General features: G+C 45.9%; 1 protein-coding gene and 1 long non-coding RNA gene across 5 annotated transcripts in view; one reads left to right on the top strand and one right to left on the bottom strand.

Annotated features, from left to right (window-relative positions):
- LOC123455274 overlaps positions 1-21,971 on the bottom strand; it is a 66,467-nt gene extending 44,496 nt beyond the window's left edge. The window contains exon 1 of one of the 2 annotated variants that reach the window (XR_006633806.1): positions 21,677-21,971. This is a non-coding gene — a long non-coding RNA (uncharacterized LOC123455274). The remainder of the gene's footprint in view (positions 1-21,676) is intronic. The other variant, XR_006633807.1, reaches the window with a different exon arrangement.
- The window catches only part of Bmper (BMP binding endothelial regulator), a 254,257-nt gene continuing 252,839 nt past the window's right edge, over positions 21,572-22,989 (top strand). For all 3 annotated transcript variants that reach the window (XM_045135611.1, XM_045135609.1, XM_045135610.1), the window contains exons 1-2: positions 21,572-21,744; positions 22,799-22,884. In XM_045135611.1, coding sequence (XP_044991546.1) covers positions 21,609-21,744; positions 22,799-22,884 — 222 coding nt within the window. In that variant the 5' untranslated portion in view covers positions 21,572-21,608. The remainder of the gene's footprint in view (positions 21,745-22,798; positions 22,885-22,989) is intronic.

Below are 22,989 nucleotides of genomic sequence, written 5' to 3'. Positions count from 1 at the left end.
GCAAGTTTCTCAGGCTGGTCTTAAACTCATTTTTTTTTTCTTTTTGTCTTGAGAAAGGCTATCCTTGAATTCACTCTGCTGCACAGGCAGTCTTTAAACTTGTAACTCTCCTGCCTCAGCCTGCCTCTTATCTGGGATTACAGACCTGTGACACCAGGCTGAGGCAAAACAGTTATTCAAAGCATTATGTTTTGAAGAGTCATGATAGATGAGCGAAGGCCAGGAACAGCTGAATCAGCTGCTCATACTGCACTGGCCTGGATTTCTTTCCTACTCACATTAGTAAGAGAATGCCTTCTCTTTGTTAAAACTTTTTATTTTGTTTTGTTTGAGAGAGAGAGAGAGAGGGGCAGACAGAAAGGGAGAGAGAGAGAGAGAGTAAGAAAGAGAGAGAGAGAATGGGCATGCCATAGCCTTCAGCTGCTGCAAATGAACTCCAGACTCATGTGCTACCTTGTGCATCTGGTGTATATAGGTCCTGGGGAATTGAACTTGGGTCCTTTGGCTTTATAGGCAAGTACCTTAACCACCAAGCCATCTCTCTACCCTTAACATGTTATTTCTTCATGGCATAAATGATATTTTTTAACTTTTAAAAATTATTCATGTGTAAGCCGGGTGTGGTGGTGCATGCCTTTAATCCCAGCACTCAGGAGGCAGAGGTAGGAGGATCGCCATGAGTTCAAGGCCACCCTGAGACCCCATAGTGAATTCTAGGTCTGCCTGAGCTAGAGTGAGACCCTACCTCGAAAAACCAATATATATATATACATATATATAAATTTGTGAGAAGAGAGAGAAAAGACAGACAGACAATGGGAGCACCAGGGTTTCTGGCTGCTGCAAATGAACTCCAGATGCATGTGCCACTTTGTACATGTGGCTTTACATGGGTCCTGGGCAATTGAACCCAGGTGTTAGGCTTTTCAGGCAAGTGCCTTAACTGTTGAGCCATCTCTCCAGCCCAGATGATAAATATTTTTAAAGAAAGCTCTGGAAGCACAGACCCATAGTATTCTGTTCAAAGTGAGCCAGTGGTGTGGGGAGAATAAAGTCCTAAGGTCAGGCTATGTTCAGACTACACCTCACAGTGCTCTAGCATGGAAACTGGGGTGTGTTTATTAATGTCTTCAAGCCTAATGTTGTTACTAACCAAAATTACATGTACTTCACAAGATGACAGTTAGCTCTAGAGGGCTTGAGGTTTGGCTTAATGGTTAAGGCATTTGCCTTCAAAGCCAAAGGACCCAGGTTTGACTCCCCAGGACCCATGTTAGCCAGATGCACAAGGGGGCACATGCATCTGGAGTTCATTTGCAGTGCCCATTCATTCTCTCTGTGTGTGTCTCTCTTCCCCTCTTTTTCTGACAAATAAATAACTGAATAAAAACAAAATATTTAAATCAAATTGTGTAGCAGATACCTCTGATAACCTGCCTGATATCCACTTTTTCACTTCCAGACAGAGCCCAGAGATATCTATACAGGGTTGTGAGCAGTGGGAGCAATCAGCAATTCTTACCTAGGGTCTGTGGTTGTTCAGAAGGGGTCATGATTTTTGACCCAGTCATGCACATAAGAATGGGTTGCATTGTATTTGGAGAGGAAGCATCCTCCCTCTCACACCTTTCTCTCTCTCCATTTCTCTTCCTCTTACCCCCTAACCCGTGTGTGTGTGTGTGTGTGTGTGTGTGTGTGTGTGTGTGTGTGTGTGTATCAGGAAATACATGCATGCTGATTGCTTTAAGTAGCCTTCTTGCGAACAAGAGACAAAATAGTTTTGGGACAGAGCCTCTTTGTTCGAATTTGAAAAGGAGAAGGACCCAAGCTGCAGCCCCGAGCCAGGCCTGTGGTGATGTGTGGTGCATGTCCCCTGGCTTCTGTTGCATTGGAGAGGCAACCTCTGCACCTCTATTAGAGAACTCCTACCTCTGCCTCACGAGGGCTGGGATTAAAGGCATGCGCCACCACGCCCAGTTCAGTGTGTGATTTCTATGGTGACCTGTATAATCTCCTAAGGACACCTGTGGACCCTCTCTGACTTGGCCATTTGGGAAGGTCGTCGAGATACTGGAGTAATATCCAAGAAAATTTCCAAGGTCAAATGCCAATTTGGATTTTGAACTTACCTCTCACCCACCCATGCTCAGTACCAGACACAAGTCCAAATCTCAGCGAGGGTTAAGTCGAAAACCTGGTCTGTTGGTGCAATTTATTAAAAGATGATTTGCCTATGAGAGCTACTTAAAGGGTCTGCAGTATATATTCACCGTAGACAAAAATCAATAGAGACCATCAATAAGAGGAGTTATCACAAATTTCCTGACAACCCCATGATGGCAGCCGCTGTGAGCCAGAGCAGGGGGGAGTCTGTGTCGTGATAAGGACAGGCTGCGTGTTTTCCTCACACACTTGACCCCAGAGTCCAAACCTTCAACAGCTCTCATGGAACTTTTCTATTTTCCTCAGAGCCCTAGTCACAAACACAGATTCCTCTTCTTCACAGCCAACGATCTCATTCTGGAACTCTGGGCTGGGGCCCCAGGTATCCTTGGTCCCGAGAAGCAGCACAGGTTTCCTGAGTCCCACTGGGGGGAAAAGAATCACAGCCCTGTGTCATCTTAACCTTCAGCCGCCCTCACTTCTGCCCGAAGTCCAATCTCTTTCCGCCACTTCGGTCCTGACACCCTACAGCGAACTCGGACCCAGCTAGACCTAGATTCTGCTCAGCACTCCAGCTCAGGGATGAGAGGCTAGCGAGTAAGGGCACTCAGGAGCAGGGTTCGGTTACAGCCTCTTCTCCCCTCCCCAGCAGAGTCGTTTCGTTTGTCAAGATGAACGTGCTGGGTGGCCACAGGGTGAAATATCCAGCTTTGTTTGTTCAACCAGCAGAGCAGCTCACTGCTTGGATGTCAGCTCCCTATAAAATGGCAAAATGAAATTGTCGCGGGTCTTCGCTGTGGGGACACATAACGTAGGGTTGCGAGAAACAGTGCTGTGACTGTCACGCACGCCTCTGGCATTTCCAGAAGAGCACAGAGTCCAAATGCAGCCCTGTAGGAAGCTGTGAAACCAAATTTTTGAAATTTTCCCAAGATTTTCATTTTTAATCATAAAAAAATCACCAATCCCATATGTGCCATAAAAATAAATGAACGTTTTCACTCTTGAACCAATAAAGTGGATGAAAATTGGAAGCCACTTGATGTTTTCTATGCAGCTTTTCGAGGTTGACCAGCAGGCCTGGAGGATAGATCACTGCATGTTTCGCAGATGGGAGAAACTGGGGGAGCACAAGTCCATGCCCCGGGTGTGCTTGTCAAAAAGGTGCCTGCCGATTGCTCTAGTTTGGTACAGCAGGTCTCTGGAGGGCCGGAGAAAGCCCATAGCATGACAGGTCCCAGCCCCTCCAACGTGTCTAGCTCCATTTCTAGCTGCCCTTCTTGTCCCTGGAAGCCCCGTGATTCTTCAAGAGTCAGAGTGCTACAAACCTTAGCTCATGAGTCCTGTTCACAAATACTCTTCCGTAACTTTGGCACACAGCAAGTGATCACTCACCCACCACTCACTCACCGCCACCGGCTGCTGAGGCTCCCAATGGCTATATTCTCAGCTCTTTGGCAACACTTTAGTACCCAGATATTAGATGTCCTTGGTATTCATGTATCTAGCCAAGACCTCATCTTGCATCAAAACAGAACACAGAGAATCTCTCTTCAAGGCTGGACGTCATTTAATTTAACCTTAATTTCCCAAGGTGCATTGCACTGCCAGGCACCAGATAAATGCTGATTAAAAGCTTGTTGAAGGAATCAGTGAATAAACCAGTATAGACCTGGAGTAATACGAATGAAAGCGATGGTTCCTTTAACCTTGTGTTGCTCCCTACAGGAAGCTGGAGGAAGAACTGGGAGGGAAGAGGCCCATTCAGCTTTCCCAGGGACGCAGGGACTGCGTCTTAGCCTAAGGAATGTAAACACTGGAAGTATAGTGCAGATTCCATGCAATGATAAATAACTTTTCCTGCCATTAAAACGAGGAAGGAAAGCTGGCAGTCACTTTGGGGAAATGATTTCTGCTGGACTGCTAGGGAACATGTTTAGGACTGTCATGGGTATTTGGGCAGACTTTACCCAGAGGCCTGGCTCATGGGTGGGGGTGGGGAGGAAACCTAGGCTTTTCTTGCTTGGAGAGAAGACTAAACACGCTGTTGTAGCACTTCGAGCTTAGTCCTGCATGAGAAACCCCAGGATCTGCTCGCATGGCCCCTCTGTGCTCCTTTAGGACAAAGGCTAGAAATTGCATCTGTCCCACAGTAATGCAGGGTGCCAGCCTCCCCACCGGGGGGCTGGAGCCAGGGACAGGCTGACATATTTACCCAGGCCTGCAGGCAAGGCAGCTGGCTGTGAAATAGGGCTGTCCCCAAACTAATGGGCTGTCCTGCTGTCTTTCTCAGGGTCAGGTAGGTCTCTAGGCAACACCTCCTCACAAAACGGTCCAGATATTTGGGCTTTTATGGTGGGAGACTGGGAAACTGGGAGAGTGTGTATTGATGGCAGAGAGCGTCCTGTTGTTCACTTGCTGGAGGCATAGGACCAAAGAAGAAAAGATGGGACTGAGGGTGAGGTGTAAAGGGATAAGGAAGGGCATTAACCGTCACAAGTCTGATGTCCCATCACACTTACTCTGCCCAAACACCCTTGAGACTTGCATTGCTACCTAAGAACCATTGGGAGAAAGAGACTGCCTGAGGATATGCAGCCAATAGGCATGGGGCCAGGAAGTCCATATGACCGGCCCACCTGTGGAGTAGGAAGGTGGTCAAAAACACAAAAGAGAGTTTTGTTGGAACAGTTTAAAATTGAGCGCAGTTTACACCTCTGGAGAAGCTCTTCTTCCAGGCATCATGGCATTTAAGTGCCAAAAAAATTTTCCATGAAAAACTTCTAGAAGAAACTGAGGCTTGAAGTGGTGACACTGCTTATCCAAAGTCGGAGGCGGAGGATTTGTGGAGTGAGGACTCGGACTCGCAGTGGTTGGGATTCTAGCCGCTGTTGGTCATGTAATAGGGAAGAATGCACTTCTGCTAGGCAAAGAGAAGAAAGAAAACAGAGCGCTGTCAGCTCTGATGAGCATATTATCAGCATGCAGATGCCAAGTCGGGTAAGGCAGCATCCACAGGGCTTCCCAGGATAAGGAAGGGAATGGGTGGGTCAGAAGACATGGCTTGAGCACAAATAAAAGAACTTCCTGTTGGTTTGTGGCACCCCCCCTTCTCTGCCTGCTCCCTTCCCCCATATTGAGAAAAGTGCAGGCTTCCCAAATGTCAAAATATTTTATGCTCCTCTGCTGTGATGTAGAATATGCTTCAATTATTTATTTATTAATTTATTTATTTGCAAGCAGAGAGAGGTAGAAGAGAGAGAGAACGCCAGGGCCTCTAGCCACTGCAAACGGACTCCAGACATATTCCCCACTTTGTGCAACTGGCTTTACCCGGGTACTGGGGAATCAAACTTGGGAACTTGGGCTGTCAGGCTTTGCAGCCAAGCACCTTAACCACTGAGCCATCTCACCAGGCCAGAATATTCTTTGATATTACTATCACTGAACGCATCCTTTGACTCCATGGGGTTTTATCACTTGCTTGTGACCAGCAAGATGCAGATGTGACAGTCAGATGCTAAAGTTGGGCCAGAGAAATCAATGCAGCTGACAGCTTGTTTGCTGGAGATGCTAATCTGTGCTCAGAGCTTCCATGGAAGAAATCTGAATACCTTAGTTCTGTCATGCTAAGAGGAAGCCTGGGTTGCATGAAGAGACCCTGCATTTTGGTCAGTGAAGTGAAGTCCCACTCCAAAGCTGTCATTAACCACTGTATGAGCGAAGACTTTTCCAAATTTTCCTTGTCCACAGTGGTCAAATGGAGCTACTCCAACCCCACCTTTGTATTTTAATAATGAAGACTCCAGACATCTTGGGGCAAAGATGAGCTATGACACTGTGCCCTATCAAAAATCCCCATGGTGGAAATTCCATGAGCATAACAAATTGGCTTTTCTGTGTGGCTACCTCTTGGGATTGTTGTGGATCAAGAGGTACCAGAATATTAACTCACTTCAGTTTTAACATGGGGCATGCTGGGTCCATGTCCTCTTCCTTATTCCCAAGGCTGAATTTTTAGTTTTCAACACACTGTGTTGGATACACAAGGTGACACTCCTCTACAGATGGCGCAGGCTGGTCTCAGTGGCAAACCTTGATGAAAGCACTTTGAGCCACACAGATAAGCCTGCTGTATTATCAGTGTGCCTCCTAACTGGGCTCCCAGGTTCCATTCCCAGCCCCTTCTCCATCCTTCACTTGCAGCTGACAGCTCCTGATCCCCTTTGCTGCATTTCCCATTTGGATGGAAAATGTCTTTCAAGGTCTCTTAACCCCCAGGGTAAAAGCTTCCTCTGAACTCTGGAGCCATTGATGTAGTTCCCCAGACCCCTGGGAGCAGCTGGTGGGTTCCTGGAGTCTGGCCTTTTGTGAAAGTGGCTGAGTATGAAATAGCCTTAGCAAATACCTACTGGTGCAATTCTGGGGTAATTAAAATTCTTCAAAGAACTAGGTGAGCTTGTTTCTCCAGTACTGGTGCCTCCTAGGAAATCTTTCCCTTCTCCTGGGAGAAGAGTTCATTATGGTGTCCCAGCGTGCTAATTCGAAGCCACCTACAGTCACCTAGCAGAGATTAAAGGCCAGAGCCCAAATCAGGCTTTTCTCGCCTTTTCTTTTCTCTTCTTCTGAATTGACCCTGAAATTTAGAATCTAACCAGCATAATGTGCTATAAGCTTTTGGCTCCACATTACTCAGTGTCTTCCCTACTTACAAGCTAGTACCTTTATATAACCCTGAGCTTCTATATCCTTATCTGTAAGGTGCAGGTCATAATGTCTTCCCAGGGTCAGTATGAAGAGGGGCCCAGACAATGCTACAGGTTCCCATAATGTCTAGTCCTTTGTCTTGTGGCCACAAAAATTAGGCATACAAGGCAGAAGAGATGGCTCAACAGTTAAGGCGCTTGCCTGCAAAGCCTAAGGACCCAGGTTCGACTCCCCAGAACCCATGCAAGCCAGAGGCACATGGTGGTGCATGTGTCTGGAGTTCATTTTCAGTGGCTAGAGGCCTTGGCATGCCCATTCGCTTTCTCTCTCTCCTCTCTCTCTCTCATAATAAATAAATAAATAACCCACCGGGTATGGTGGCACATGCTTTTAACCCCAGCACTTCAGAGGCAGAGGTAAGGAGGATCATGGTGAGTTTGAGGCTACCCTGAAACTACGTATTGAACTCCAGTCAGCCTGGGCTAGAGTGAGACTCTACCTTACAAAACAAAAGCAAAACAAAACAAAAATTAGGCACACAGACAATGAGATAATTCAAGCAAGAGGGATTTACCTAAAAATATTTTTAAAAGCTCCACTGTTAGGACTTAATCTGGCATCAAAGAAAGAAAGGAAAAAAGGAAAAGGTACACCTTTTGAGTCAGAACTTAAGGAAAACAACAGACCTAACAGTGAGGGCCTGCCAGCAACTGAACTAAGGGAGGAACTTCTGGGTGTATCGTACATTATTTTATTACAGTTATAATTATTCCTCCCACCTCCTTAGCATGTCTTTAGGTCTGGGGTAGTCCCTTGACTAGGTGAATAATTAAGAGATTTTTCTGGACTCACTCTTGAGGGAAGGGATCACAGCTCAGATATCTTCACCCTCCTCTCTCTCACACCAGGGACACAGGAAGCCCAGTCGCTCTTTCAATGACCTCCGAGGCTGATAACATCTGACAACCCATAACACTGGTAACCAAGTCACACAGAAATTTGGCCAGTTGAAGGATCTGGTTTATAATCTTATTATTTTTGTTTTCTTTTTCCTCTATTTTTTCCATTCTATTATGTATCATGTTCTATTACTTATGCTTATTGTTCAACAGTTCCTGTTGATTCCACCAAGTAAACCCCAAATGGAGACAGTTCTTCCCATGGCCATTCACCTGGTACTCTCGATTTCAGTGTCCTGAGTTCATGTTAAATGCTTTCTGTCCTGCTACACAGCATCCAGAATAACCCTACTACATTGCCTCGTGTTTCATCCAGGCTTCAACCCCTTCCTTCTACCGCTTCCCTCCTTATTCAGAGGGAAGTTTATATGGACTCCTAATGCACCTCTGTCTCCTCGCCTCTTTCCCCTTGTCTTGCTGCCCTCACACAGCTCAAACCACCTTAGAGCCCGTTCAGGACTTATGTCTTTTCATCAAGCTTAGTTCAAATGCCATATATTCTCTCTATATTCTGCCCTAGCCATCTTACTTATAATCGTGGGTCTCTGCTGGTTTATTTTTATCACTTTCTTATGTACTCACAAGAATTGTCTGTTTCTATGTAATGACTAGTTCTCCCAACTGAGACAAGCTGATGAGAACAGGGATTTCTAGCTTGTGTTCTCCATGGCTGTGTTTCCAGTGCCCCCAAACAGTTGACAGTAGGAACTCAGGTTCAAGGCTGGTTGAACACAGACTCCAGAAACAACTCTCTTGGCTGTTTGCACATAGGTTGTCTTCAAGAAAATGATCACTAGAGATTACCCGATGTTCTCCTCTGGCCTCCATGCACACGTGCGTACCTGGACACACGTGCACGTTCACTGCACAAACATCACACCCCATGCCACACATACTTTACACATGTGCAAAAGAACCCCACTGAAATCAAAGGATGCAGGACCACAGACTGAGGTCTTGCTGGGTCAGGGGACTCCTAAAACTAAGAGGAGACTCAGTTTTGGGGCCCATTACATAGACAGTCTCTGACTTATGCAAGTTTGATATGATTTTTATACTCATTATCAGACCTGCAAGGTCAGAGCCTGGGTGCAGCAAGCTCCATAACAAGCAAGGCTCAGCCCCATCCCCTTTCTCAACCTTAAGGCCAATTAAGGAGACAAATGATATGAAAATCAGGGAAAAGATATCTACTTGATTTGGCTTTATTAGGAAGAAGAATAAATAAAAAGGTTTATCTTTGGGGTCCTGGCAGGAGGTTTAGGGGAAGGAGGTATGTATAGTTATCAAAGTAGGGTTCTGTCCATCATTGACCCATGATTGTCTTGGCTCCTGTCCTAAATTGTGGTCTGACAACTTGTCAGAATTGTCTGAAATCTCTTGCCAGGAGATAAGTTCTTTCTCTGATTGGCACCAGGCTTCGATCCTTTTGTTCTCTCAGCATGAGATTCCTGAGGAAATTCCAATTTCTTGGGGTCCATCGGCTCAAGTCTGATACCAGAAGGGAGAGGAACAGTGTCTGACTTAGAACATCTTGCTAGGATGGTTACAATTACAATGGTGCAGACTCAGTAGCAACCATACTTCACATGTTGAATTTTGATGTAGTCCCAGGCTAGTAATCTGTGTAAGATCTTCTCTTAGGGTAGTGGGGAGCAGCTCCCAGACAAAGGATACCATAATGCCAGTCCTGGTCATTTTGTAAATCTACATATATTTTTCATCCACTGAAAACAATTCTTGGGAAGCTTACTTTGTAAGTGAACTTTGTTCAATCCCCCTCTTTAGGTGACCACCTATCTGAGGAAGTTCGGGATACCTACTGTTATTCTAGCTTCAAAGTAATCCTTTTTTTTTTAATACCTTGAACTGACTGGATCGTAGAACCTTCTTGTATTTATGAGTTACGTAAGTTATTGTCCCTATGTCTTGAATAGGTCATAGTCTTCCCCTAAAGGCAGTGCTAAGTGTCAAGGCTAGAAACACCCAGACAGGAGAGCGGAAGGAAGCAGGATCCCTGTATCTGAGAGGGATGAAATCACTGTTGGTCCCATCTCTGCTGGGACATAGGGTCTGACCATTAGCAGCGAGCTCTCATTTATTTACTGTCTCCAAATACGGATCAACCTTGGGAGGCTCAATCAGGGCTGAGAAGTAGCCTGGCTTAGAGACAGTCTGAGGATTTCAGATGCGATCAGGTAATTTAGTTAAATGAATTTAGTTAGAAGCAATTGGGATAGCCAGTTCCTTTCCTTGGGACTTGTTTTCTCCCTCCTTCAAAGAAAGATCATACTGTTTAGAGGTTTATTTTGAATATTAGTGAGACTTAAAATATTTTCATGCATTTGGAGTTTTTTTTTTTTTTTTCTGAGTTAGGCATTAGAGAAATACAAGCTGACTTTACTCACAATTTATTTTCTGGAAAAAAAAACCCCAAAACAAAAATTAACCTTTCATATATTTCCATGACAGGTCTGTTAACATCTTAAAATTGAGAATGACACATTCTTTTCTGTGAGTGTGCTGCGGGTGACTCACAGTCCAGCCTAGCCTAGGAATATTTTTCAAAACCTAATTGCAAAAGTCATAGTTGGGTAGAAGAAATATGCAATAGAAATACATCATTTAAACCCTAAAGTCACCTCTAAAGTTTTGCAAAATTCCAAATGATATGGATTAGGTGCAAGATAGGGTTTTTTTGTTTTTTTGTTTTTTTTTTTTTTTGTCTTCTTCTGATAGGTAGCTGGCTTGGGACTGGCCCATGAAAACATGGATGACACCTTACCTGGCAGAATTAGAACTGGTCAGGTTTCATCCACGGTGGCTGCAAACAGTAACCCCTGAGCAGCAGCGTCCTGCTTCTTCCTCAGCTGCACGCCAGTGGGCTGGCCCTTCCTGAGTCAGTTTCTTGAATCCACCAATCAGGTCTTTCCTTACACACCTGCGTGTGATGAGGAGGTTCATCCTAACTGAATGTTTGACTCATATAAGGGATCCTAACCATGGGTGTGACTCTCTCTTAGTCCCTTGACTTTTGCCGCTTGGATCTTAGCCCTTCCTTGGCTCTCACAGGCCCTGATTGTGAGCTGAAAGGTGAAAGGATGAAATAAGATAAAGTCTATCAGGTACCTTGAATGGTGCCTGGGATAGAGTAATTGCCTCACATTTATTTATACTACAACAGAAAGATTAAATTTCCTATTACTCACAGCTTCTTGGTTCTATGCATACCCACCTAACAAACTGTGGCTCAGAAATCAAAGAGCTGCTATTCTTGAAGTGACACGTGACCTGGGACTTTGGGTCCCTCAGTGGTGGTCTCCAGTGAGGCAGCTGGGTCATGCTTGTGAGGTCTCTGCTGCTGTGGACAAGACACCTTGCAGCTACAGAGGCACAAAAGTGGCTCCGTAGCTTCAATGACATGCAGTATGGTCCCAAAGGTTGATTACAATTTCGACAGACCCTCTGGGTCAGCCCAGTCTTGTTAAGTTCTCTGCTGTGATTAAAACATCCTGTAATCTGTTTTCTAAGGACTTGAAATGGAGGTAGTATAAATGAGAAGAGAATTTTGCATTTTTAATTAACCTAAATAGCCACATGTGGTATTGCACTAGGAGAGGAAACCACAAAAGTGATGTCCTAAGAACTGAGAGATCCCGAGACAGACCCTGGGCTGAGGCACAGGCTGCTGGAAGCCCGCTGGCAGAAAGGACAATGCGAGGGACGTGTGACAAATCGATGGGCGTTCAAAGAGCTCTGAGCTAATAAGGTTTGGAAACAAGACAGTGACAGGATGTTGCCCTATTTCTGCGCCATCAGTCTAGCAGTATACAGGGAGTGGAGTCTCGGCTGTGACCAGATGGAGGCCGTCAAGGAAAGTGCTCAGAGATGTCCTGTGGAAGCCGCATGAAGCTAGCTCCCAGGGCATGCTGGGAGCTGAGTGAATCACTCTATGTGGTTTACTGTTGGTTAAGTTACAGGTCCTCGAGTAAGTTCAAAAATAGAAATCGGAATCAGGTCTCTTGGATCCCAAAGCTCATAAAAGAAAGTATTTAACTGCATTATGCCACTGTTTCCAATCTCTTGGGATAAGAAAGGAAAGTTGGTTTCCTCTGGCAGTGGATGAGTTAGGCCCCACAGAGCCAGCACCGGAGGGCAGGAGCTGGACTTAATCTAGCTGGAAGTGGCTTTTCCCTGCAGAACTGTCCCTTCCACGTGCATATTCAGCGTGGGACCCTCTATTTTGTTTCCAAACCCAATCCCTCCAGCTTTCCACTGTCTTCATGTAAGCCCCAAACATGCCACCACACAACCCAATTATTTGTGGAATGTAGAGTTATCTGCATTTTGGAGGAACTCTCTGGAAAGGCAGACGCGTCCTCCCTGAGGTCTCTTCAGTTTAAGACAACTACCTGATGGCCTTTTCTTCCCTTGAGAGGCACTGTTGGAACCCAATGTCACTATAGGACTTTGGACAAGTGATTGACAGTACTGTGCCATAGCCTAGCTTTGGAAGGATTTAGTAAGTTAAGGTAGTCAAAGTACCCAAACTGCATTCATCACATATACACTGTTTACTTGCCAACAACTTTCTGCACTTCTTTGACCTACCCGTCTGCGTCGTGGATCTGGAGTAACCCACAGTGGCCAGAGGACCAAGAACAGCTTTAGAGGACGTGATACAGTACTAGGGTGTGGACCCAAAGCAACTGGTTTGAGAAGTGGAAGGCCAGTTTCCTGAGCTAAAATCAGTTTCAACCTTAGAGAGAAGCCATATGAGAGAGAGAGAGAGAGAATAGCCTCCAGACTGAGAAGAAAGGGAGGGAAGTCTTTGATAAGTATCCCAAAGGGTAGCTTTTAAACTCCACCTTTAGTTAGGTGAGGGGCTTAACCACCCTCCTTGTTCAAGCTGGAGCTGCCTGAGTGGTTTCCACCCGGCTCTGTGAGTTGGGGTCTCAGTGCTGCCCTCTAAAGGGTCTGCCAGGCAGAGCACTCTGCCCTCAGGCAGTTTCCAGCAGGTCCTCAGCCTTGAAGGAGCCTTTCTAATGCTTCAGTGCCTAGTTACAGCAGCTTGGGAAGAAGCATTTAAAAAAAAAAAAAAGAAAGAAAGAAAGCAAAGCCCTCACTCCAGTAGAAAATGTGGTCACAAGGTAAGTGAGTGCGTGGTTTGCCCAAAGTCACTGCACTTAATCCACACAAAGTTGTCGTCAGTACTGTGTCTTGTGAGCAGGTTGAAGGAGCCCCAAACACAATTGTTAGAATCTGGGTCAGTCACTCCAATTCCAAAGTCCTCATGGGGCCACACAGCTGACTTAAATTTGTTTTCTACCTTTTGCAAATCCAAGGATGCACATGAGCTGACCAGGTAGGATGGACAATCACAGAGAGCGCCTGTCTGTCTGTGGTATAAAGTTGAGAAAGGGCTGGAGAGATTGCTCAGTGGTTAAGGTGCTTGCTTGCAAAACCCTAAGGATCTTGGTTCAATTCCCCAGGACCCACATAAGCCAGATGCATAAGGTGGCACATGCGTCTGGAGTTCGTTTGCAATGGCTAGAGGCCTGATGCATGCATTCTCTCTCTATCTGTCTCTGTCTCTCTCTCAAATAAGTATGTAAATAAATAAATAAATAAAATTGAGATACCTCAAATAGGGATGCTAGCGGAGAACATTGTACTTATATGAGCAAGTCACATTTCTCTACTGTCAGGGCCTGAAACTCTGTAGATTTCTACATTAAGACCAATCTGAATGAATTCATGTTGTAAATCAAAATACAAAACAAAGCACTGTCAAATCCTCTATTCATTATCTGACACATGGGCATGTGTCTGCTCCCTTAACCAGTAATGGTCAGGTTCAAGTGGACATCCTGTGGCAGTACAGAGCTTCCTGAGTGTTGGGGTGTATACTATCACCCAGAGCCAGGTCAGAGTGTAGCTTCTGACTTGCTGAGTGTCAGATGGAGTCAGAGACTGTGTGTTGACCATCTGCTAAGTCTGTGAGGATCTCGCAGAAACACTTTAGTTATAGATCTCTATGTTACTGGACTCATCAAAAGAAATTTGAGGGCTGGAGAGATTGCTCAGTGGTTATGGCACTTGCCTGTGAAGCCAAAGGACCCAGGTTTGGTTCCCCAGAACTCACATAAGCCTGATGCACAAGGTGGTGCATGTGTCTGGAGTTCAGTTACAATTGCTGAAGGCTCTATCTACCTGCCTCTTTCTATCACTCAAATGAATAAAAATTAACTTTTTTTAAAAAAAATATGTAAATTTGAATTGCTTGCATATTCACTACCTGTTACTGTTGCCTAATGTTTAAGAATCAGTAAACGATATGTTCCCATTAGAAAAAAGAAATCCTTACTTGTTAGAACACAGAATTAACCAGAATATTTCATTCTGTCACCCAGGCTAGAGTATAAAGTATCATCTTTCAGGAAACTGGGGTCAAGGTGGACTATTGTCTTCGGTCAGGCAATAACCTAGGTATATGGGAATGATTTTCCAAACTGTAAAGTCATGACATTAACTTGAGAAAAGTGTCAAAATTGCCGGGTGTGGTGGCACATGCCTTTAATCCCAGCACTTGGGAGGCAGAGGTAGGAGGATCGCCATGAGTTCAAGGCCACCCTGAGACTACAAAGTGAATTCCAGGTCAGCCTGAGCTAGAGTGAAACCCTACCTCGAAAAAAGAAAAGTGTCAAAATTAACAATTGCACATTTCCAGGTTATTTATTTATTTATTTCAGAATATTTATTTGCCCTCTAGGGAACAGAGCCCAGACCCAGCCACCCACTTTAAAGCTAAGAAACACCTTGTCCTTCATTAACACACTTGTCAGAAGCTGAAGAGTGGCAGTTAACTTTCTCGGGTGAGACACACACCGATCACACGTACAGCCATGAGTAGCAGTAAAGAACAAAGCAACCTATGAATAGACTGCCATTTACTTGTTTGTTTTGTCTGGGGTGCATTTAATTGCATCTGTTAGTACCGCAAGAGCTCATGTCCAGCCATGGTTTCCATCATAAACCTCACAGGGCATGAGAAATGCAATAGAACTGGATCCTTCCCTTGGAATTGATTTTTTTTTTTCCCACATCAATTACAGTATTCCGTGAAGGTGTTGGGTTCTCTCCAAACCTTCCTACTTTCACAAATGAAGTTACGGACATCTAAAAACTGCATATGTGCTAGACAGTGGAGTGTCTCAAATGGCAGCGGTGGAAACTAGGGACTCTAATGAGAGCTCTGATGAGCTGCTCTTTCAGTAAACCCACACAAACACCACTGCGCAGAGGCAGGTACTATGTCCCCACTAACAGCCCCCATCTACCGTGCTGAGTAGCCAACCTCTAGAACCCCTTTACTGTTCAAAGCTAGAACTCTGCACCCCTTCGATGCTGCCCCAGTCCCTACGCCCTCCCCCCTCCCCCCTGAGTCTAGGGCTTTGCTCTCACAGGCGCCTTATTACTTCATACACTAACTTCACGCTTGGCCCATGCTGCAGCACGTGTCGGACTTTCATTTCATTGTAAGGCTGGTAACACAGTATAGTGTTACATGCCATGTTTGATGGCCACTTGGATTACTTTTACCTATTGGCTACTCTGAATAATGCTTCTGTGAACATGGCTGTGCAAACATAAGTAGGCTGATTTCAGTTTTTAAAAAATTATTTATTCGGCTGGAGAGATGGCTTAGCAGTTAAGTGCTTGCCTGTGAAGCCTAAGGACCCTGATTCGAGGCTCGGTTCCCCAGGACCCACGTTAGCCAGATGCACAAGGGGGCGCACGCGTCTGGAGTTCGTTTGCAGTGGCTGGAAGCCCTGGCGCGCCCGTTCTCAATCTCTCTGTCTCTTTCTCTCTCTCTCTGTCACTCTCAAATAAATAAATAAAATTTTTAAAAAATTATTTATTTATTTGGTGTGCATACATGAGATGCTTATGCCACTTAAAAAAAAGATTTTATTTATTTATTTATTTTTATTTGAGAGACAGAGGAAGAGCGTACCAGGGCTTGTAGCCCCTGAAAATGTACTCAAGACACATATGCCACCTTGTGCATCTGGCTTTATGTGGGTACTGGGAAATCGAACCTGGGTCCTTATGCTTTGTAGGCAAGCACCTTAACCACTGTGCTATCTCTCCAGCCCTGCTTGTGACACTTCTTCCATCCAACTAACATGAGTGGCTTGGTAACTGAAACCTGGCTAGCAGGCTTTGCAAGCAAATGCCTTTAAATGCTCGGTTATCTTCTAATTTAAAATAAAGAGCATTGTAAGTTTCCTTAAATCTCGTAAGATACAGGTAAGTTACAAAAGGAACTCATAAACAGGGATAATTGGTGATTGAGATCCTAAATTTGTTTCAAAACTAAATAACAAAAACTATGCAGGAACGATGTCTTTGTCTTTAGTATATAACAAGCATTTCAGAAGATTTCAGGTTTAGCTGTATATAAGAGAATAAACAACTCTAATGAACTAACAAGGGATGAAACAAGACTGGCACTCATCTCTTATTCAGGACAGCCAGAGGCAAGCGGCCCTGGCTTGGATTGTACCTCATGGCACAGAGTCTCATCTTCTGCCCTGCTTTGCCTGCCGTGTCCCTAAGCTCTTACTCATGGCACACGGGGGGTGCTGGAGCCTCAGACACGTGTGCTGCCTGGAATTCAGTCAGCAGAAAGGAGGAGAGAAAGAAGGAAGACCATGCCTTTAGTGGGACTTTCCCATTGGCCAGCACTTAGCCAAGGGGATTAGTACTACTCAGTGTGACCTTTGGAAAGGACCAAGAAAATTAGTTTTCATTGCTGATAAGCTATAAACAAGGCACAAATTAAGGATTCATGATTGAGAAAGAGGATAAGACTAGAGGTTGAGGGAACAAGCAAACATGTGACTCTCTCTCGTATTATGACTAATCCTGACCAAGTATACGGATTGTTGAATATGCCTGCAAGAAATACCTTCCTTTCTAAGGAAGTAAAGCCTGGATGTTTTAAAGGAAAATGAGGTGCATACTCTAGAGTGTTCTTGGACATCCCGGGCGGATGCTTCACGGGCTGTCTAATTTTCCCTCACAAACTCCAATGTTTCCCTTGTTAGGCTTAGGTCTACGGAGAAGCCATCCTATATCTTTTCAAATCTAAAGTTAAGCCTAAAGGCCTAGTTATCATAAATGTATGGATCATGGACTGGGGAAATGGCTTAGTAGTTAAGGCGTTTGCCTGTGAACCCTAAGGACTCTGGGTTCGATTCCCCAGGACCCACTTTAGCCAGATGCACAAGGGGGCACACGCGTCTGGAGTTCCTTTGCAGTGGCTGGAGGCCCTGGCGTGCCCATTCTCTCTCTTTCTGTCTGCCTCTTTGTCTGTCTGTCTCTGTCTCTCTCTCTCAAGGAAATAAATAAATGAATAAATAATAAATAAATAAAATATTTAAAAACATGTATGGAACACTGTCCTGTTAGCATTTCCTTTACTCTGGTTCCTTTTGAAGGTTCAATTCATTTCTATTCTGGGGAAGCTAGGTTCATAGGATTTCTCTGGAAGAAACTTTGGGAACTACCAGGTTGTATAATCAGCTGAAGTTTTCAGTGGAAAATCAGATCATAGTTTTGAGAGGAGATATAAATTTCTCTGACTGTGGGTAAGTCTTCCTTTTAAATCTGATTAAGTTACATATTATATCTTAGACTGCACGAGATGAGATGGCAGAGCCCTTTATTTTCCTGGACCTGGGCTAGAACCTGAGTTCAATGCTGTTCCTTGGACCCCGTTACCTCCTTGTTCATGAAAAAGGACACAAGCCAAACCAAACACACATTACCATTTCCTTCTCTGGATTGCAGTGAGGGTTATTCGGGATGGCCCCGCCATGCCATTGAATGTAAATATGGGAGCAAAAGCTTATCTCTTTCTTTCCCTCTCTTGTTGCCTCCCCCTTCCCTTTCTCCTCCTCCTCCTTTTGGACCCTGGAATATCTCAGCTTGGCTTCGATCTCGGCAGCTGACAGACTGGCACTGGAAGAGGTTACTGACGTTGCATCACTACTGTGGGTAGACTCTGATAAGCCTTTTGGGAGCAGACTGCTCTTTCCAAAGCTTCTGCCATTTTCCTGACAAGGAACTTGCAGGCTGGAGACCCCTGTTAGGATGGTTTCAGTGTCTCTGCTGGGAAGCTCCACACAACCCCTTATGGAAATGCCACATATGCCTTGATTCCGTCCTAAAGGAGTTTGTCATGCAAACGGAAGTGGCATGCCTGGTGCCAGGGACAGCACACCACAGTGACACCTGCGCACTCTTCAGGTGTCCTGCGATTTGTAGTGTGTTTGTCATCAAATACGTTAGAGCCTGGGAGCAATAATAAGTTTCCTAGCATCTAAATTTTTGGTTTTCCTTAGCTGAGTCACATGAGCAACTTTATCTAAAACCCCATCCATGGGAAGTCTATTGAGACGAAGTTGGTAATGTTTCCAACTAACTGGCAATACAATTTCTTTAAACGTTTTTTACTTTACTTTTTATTTTCCAGTCTGTTACTATGGGAGTATAACTAGGCCCAGAGATTTTGTTTTTGATTTTTTATTTTTTTGCAAGATATCTTTCTGTATGATTAGGAAATAAGAAAAACATTAAATGCATTAATTTCTAAGCTTCCTAGCCACGGTGTTATTTGGGGGTAAACAAGTAACCACATCATCTGTTGTCTCTTTTAATTTGTTTCCTCCTAAAAAAAAATCTGTTTTCAGAAGGAAATGGAGCATGCTAAGCTCTGACTTCTCTTGTCACAGCCATGTGGTCCATGGGCTCCTGGCTGTGTGGGATGTTCGCTGCACTGCACTCAGGAAGAGGAGACTCCACTGCTGCCCTGTAGTATAGTTTGAAATGTTGGGGTGCTGTGATACCAGCTGTGTTCTTTCTCCTTTGGCTCTTGTGGTCTTTTGTGCTTCCCTGTGAATTCCTGGATGACTTTTTTTTTTTTTTCTAGCTCAGCAGGTAACATCATTGGAATACTGATGGAAATGGCAATGAATCTGTAGACTACTTTGGGTGATATAGCTATTTTCCCAATATTAATTCTGCAAATGTAAGGAGCATGGAAGGTCTTTCCGTCATCTAGTATCCTTTGTTGATTTCTTAATTTTTAGTGTTTTGAAGTTTTCATTGTAGAGATCTTGTCACATTTTTGGTTAGATTTATACCTAAGTATTGAATTTTTTTGTGACTACTGCATGTTTCTGAATTTCTTTCTTGGTGAGTTCAGTATTGGTTTATATCATAGCTACTAATTTTCTTGTGTGAATTCTGTATGCTGCAATTTTGCTGAAAGTAATCTATTAGGAGTTCCATGTCAATGACACCAAAGTAAACATATACCCTGATCAAACAGAATAAAGGACCCCGAAATAAATCCATATTGCTTTGGCCTTCTAACTTTAACAAACAAGCCAAGAATATCCAATGGGCACGGGGGTGGGGGGGCGCGAGACAACCTATACTCTAAATAGCACTGGCAAAACTAGATATCCATCTGTAGAAGAATGAAATAAGATCTGTATCTTTCACCCTGCGTAAATATCAGTTAAAAGTGAATCTGAATCAAAGACCTTAATCTAAAACTTGAGACTCTGAAACCGCGAGAAGTATAAATAGGGAACATGCTTTAAGACATAGGCATAGGCAAGAACTTTCTGAATAGGATTCCAACAGTACAGGAAATAGCCCAGGAATTAACAAATGGGAGTACATGAGATTAATGTTTCTGTATAGCAAAAGACACCATCTGCTTACAGAATGAGAGAAAATCTTTGCCAACTATACTTGTCAGGAGACATTATAATAACCAAAGAATTGGGAAAATTAAACACCCCTTCCAAAAAAAGAAATCCCTGTCAATCACCAAATGGGCTGATGAAATGAACAAATCCACAAAGAAGAAACACAAATGGCCAATAAGTACTTTAAAACGTGTTCATCCCTAGCCACCAAGGAAATGTAAATTAAAACTTTGAGATAGCATCTCACCCCAGTCAGAATAGCTATCATCAAGAAAACTGCCAGCAAATGCTGGCAAAGATGCAAGGAAAGAGAAACTCACTTTCAATGAATGGGAGTGCAGACCAGTGTACCCATGATGGAAATCGGGATGGAGGTGTCTCCAGAAAATAGACACGGAACCACCATATGATCAAGCTATACCACCTTTGGGTCAAAAAGCTTTTACAAAGCAATGAGTAACGAAGTTAGACGAACTTGTCAGCAAACACATTAATTTATTTCTCAGGATATAGTTGGTCACCACAGCTCCAAAGTTCACCTACACTTTCAGTCCAAGACTGGGCAAATGCATGGTTTGCCAGTGATGTGCTGTTTGGATCCACTAGGCTCAGGGGAGCAGGGTGAGCGGGCTGGGCTGGGGTTTTGGTGGTGGCAGATTCCAGGTTTCCATGCCTAGCGGAAGAAGCCTGCGTCGCACAGTAGCTTTCAAAGACAGCTGATCATTGGGTCTCAACATTGACCAAGCACCCCTCATTTTCACTCTGAGCCTTCATAATGTAGTCACAAAAAATCTTCTCCTGGATTAGATCCCCTTTGAGCACCGGAGGCCACTGCTGGGCGGGCGGCCTGGACTCAGCAGGGACCTGGTGTGTGTGCGTTGGGGGGAGGAAAGAGGGATCAAAGGGCCGGGACTCCCTGACACTTAGGGCTGCACGGACCCAGGAGAGCCCAGCCTGGGCAGTGGCGGCGACCGCACGCCAAGATGCGGCCATCGCCCGCAGAGGCGGCCCCAGGCCGAGATCCGCGCCTGGGCGGTCCTGCCCTGCTGCACCGGGGAATGAATGATTAGTCCCGCGATTCCCAGCCCCGTCAGCCGGGGTGGGAAAGGCGGAGCCAGGGTTCTTCTGAACGAAAGGCGTTTGCCACTGCGAGTGACTGTCATTTCAACTTGTGTCCCCTTAGCCCACAGTCAGCCTAGCCCAGAACACTGATGTCCACTCGCCCTTCTGCCCTTGGGTCCCTGGGCATGGGAAAACGAAGGGGGTGGGGGGAGGTTATGCAAAGTTGGGTCTAGTTGATCGCCCCTTTACCAGAGCTGGGGGGCAGCCACGAGCGCCCGGGTATCCCGGGCGGGGGCGGTGCGCGCAGGGCGCTGGAGACGCGCCATCCGGACGGCTCGGGTGGCCTCCGTGGGGGCTGGAGACACGGCCGGACGCCGGGGATGAGCTCCGGTAGCGGGGCCGGCGCGCTCAGCCCGCGCCAGGCGCCCCCAGCGGGCTCGCGGAGACCGAGGGACGGGGGATGCGCCTGGATGTCCGGGCGAGCGAGCGCGCGCGGAGCCGGAGCCGGAGGCCGGCGTGCAGCGGGGGCGCGGAGGGCCGTGCAGCCCGAGCCCGAGCCAGGCCCGGCGGCCGTGCGCACCCGCCGCTCCGCACACCCCGCCTCCTCCCGCCGGCCCGCTGGGGCGCGGAGGGGCTGACGGCTCAGCCGCCGCGAGCAACCCCAGAAAAAATAAATAAATAAATAAAGGGGGGGGGGAAGCCGCCGCATTGGACCAGCCTGGCCGCAGGACCCCTCCTCCCCGGCGCCCCCGCCCCCCCGCCGGCCCCGGGCGCCCGCCCGCCTCCCTCCTCCGCGACTGTCTCCCGGCTCGCCGGCGGCCCAGAGCCCCGCGGAGCGCGAGCGGCCGCAGCGCAGCGCAGCGCAGCGCAGCCCAGCCCCGGCGGCGACGCGGGACCTGCGGCCGCCCGGGATTCCCTCCAAGTGACGATGCTCAGCTTCCCCGGAGTCAGGGCTCCGGCGGCAGAGCGGCCCCGCCGGCGCTCGCCCGGGATTACCTGCTGCGTCTTGCTGCTGCTCAATTGCTCGGGGGTCCCCTTGTCTCTGGCTTCCTCCTTCCTGACAGGTAGGGGACGAGGGGTGAGGGACCAAGTCTTCCGCGATGCTGATGTGGTCCTAGGGGTGGGAGACGATGGGGGGGGGGGGGCGCGGGAAGAGGCTCTGGCCGGCCCCGGGGACCGGAGGGCGCGGAGCACGCACCCCAGGGTCTGAGGGTTGTCGGCGATGGGGATGCAGCCGAGCCCAGCGAAGAGGAGGTGCGAACGCTGTGCAGGAGGTGGAAGGGTGGAGGGATGAGAACTGGTGCCTGGAAGGGAGTGATAAGTACAAGCTTCTATTGGAAGTTGATAAATTTCTTGACTTATTTTTTATATTTTTCTCGGTCTTTGTATAACTGCCCCCCCCCCGCCCCGCCAATCAATTAAAAATACACTGCGCACATCTTTCTTTCTCCTTAGGATTCCACAGGGCTAGGCTGTGTTCTCCGAAGCATCAGTGTTGTAGACCTCGAATTTTAAGCAAATATCATGTCTTAAAAGCTAGTAATAACAGGATATAATAATTAGATGTTTTCAGGCAGGTGAAGACCTCAGCTCCTACTATGAAGGACATACTTTACTGACACCTGGTGCAAAAATGAAAAAAATATATATATCTGACAGAAAAGAAGGTTGGATTTCAAAAAGTGATTTCAACCCATAACAGTCCAAAGCAGGTCCATATAAAAAGCCCGTTACTGACATTGTCCTGAAATATAAAATCGTCCCTCATGGCCAGTGATGTGTGTCTGTGCGTGTGCATGTGTGTGTGAGAGTGTGTTTCAGATGCCTTCACAGCAGACCAGTATTAAATATCCAGTGAGATAATTGTCATCTGGGAACAGATTTCTATACATGCTTCTTGCTATTTTTTTTTAAATCCTGTTTAAATGAAACTATTTAATATGGATTTAGGAGGGATGCATTTGTGGTGAGTTTGATAACTTGAAATTCATTATGAATTTCTGAAATTTGGGTAGCTGTTTCAAAGAGGACCAGTGTAAAAAGTTAAGATTTTTTTTTTTTTTTAACGAGACCACAAAACAAGGTTGAATATAACCACGTTTGTCCCCTTCATTTCAGGATCTGTTGCAAAATGTGAAAATGAAGGTGAAGTCGTCCAAATCCCATTTATCACTGACAACCCCTGCATAATGTGTGTGTGCTTGGTAAGTGCAGCTCAGGATGAGTACTCCACTGCTCTCTTAGACAAAACCAATCCATTGCATGTGGTGATATGACTGGGGTTTAAAGTTGTCTTTAATTATGACAAG

Source organism: Jaculus jaculus, chromosome 16 (assembly GCF_020740685.1).
Source record: "Jaculus jaculus isolate mJacJac1 chromosome 16, mJacJac1.mat.Y.cur, whole genome shotgun sequence".
Lineage (NCBI taxonomy): Eukaryota > Metazoa > Chordata > Mammalia > Rodentia > Dipodidae > Jaculus > Jaculus jaculus.
This window is presented reverse-complemented; position numbering and strand designations above follow the sequence as displayed.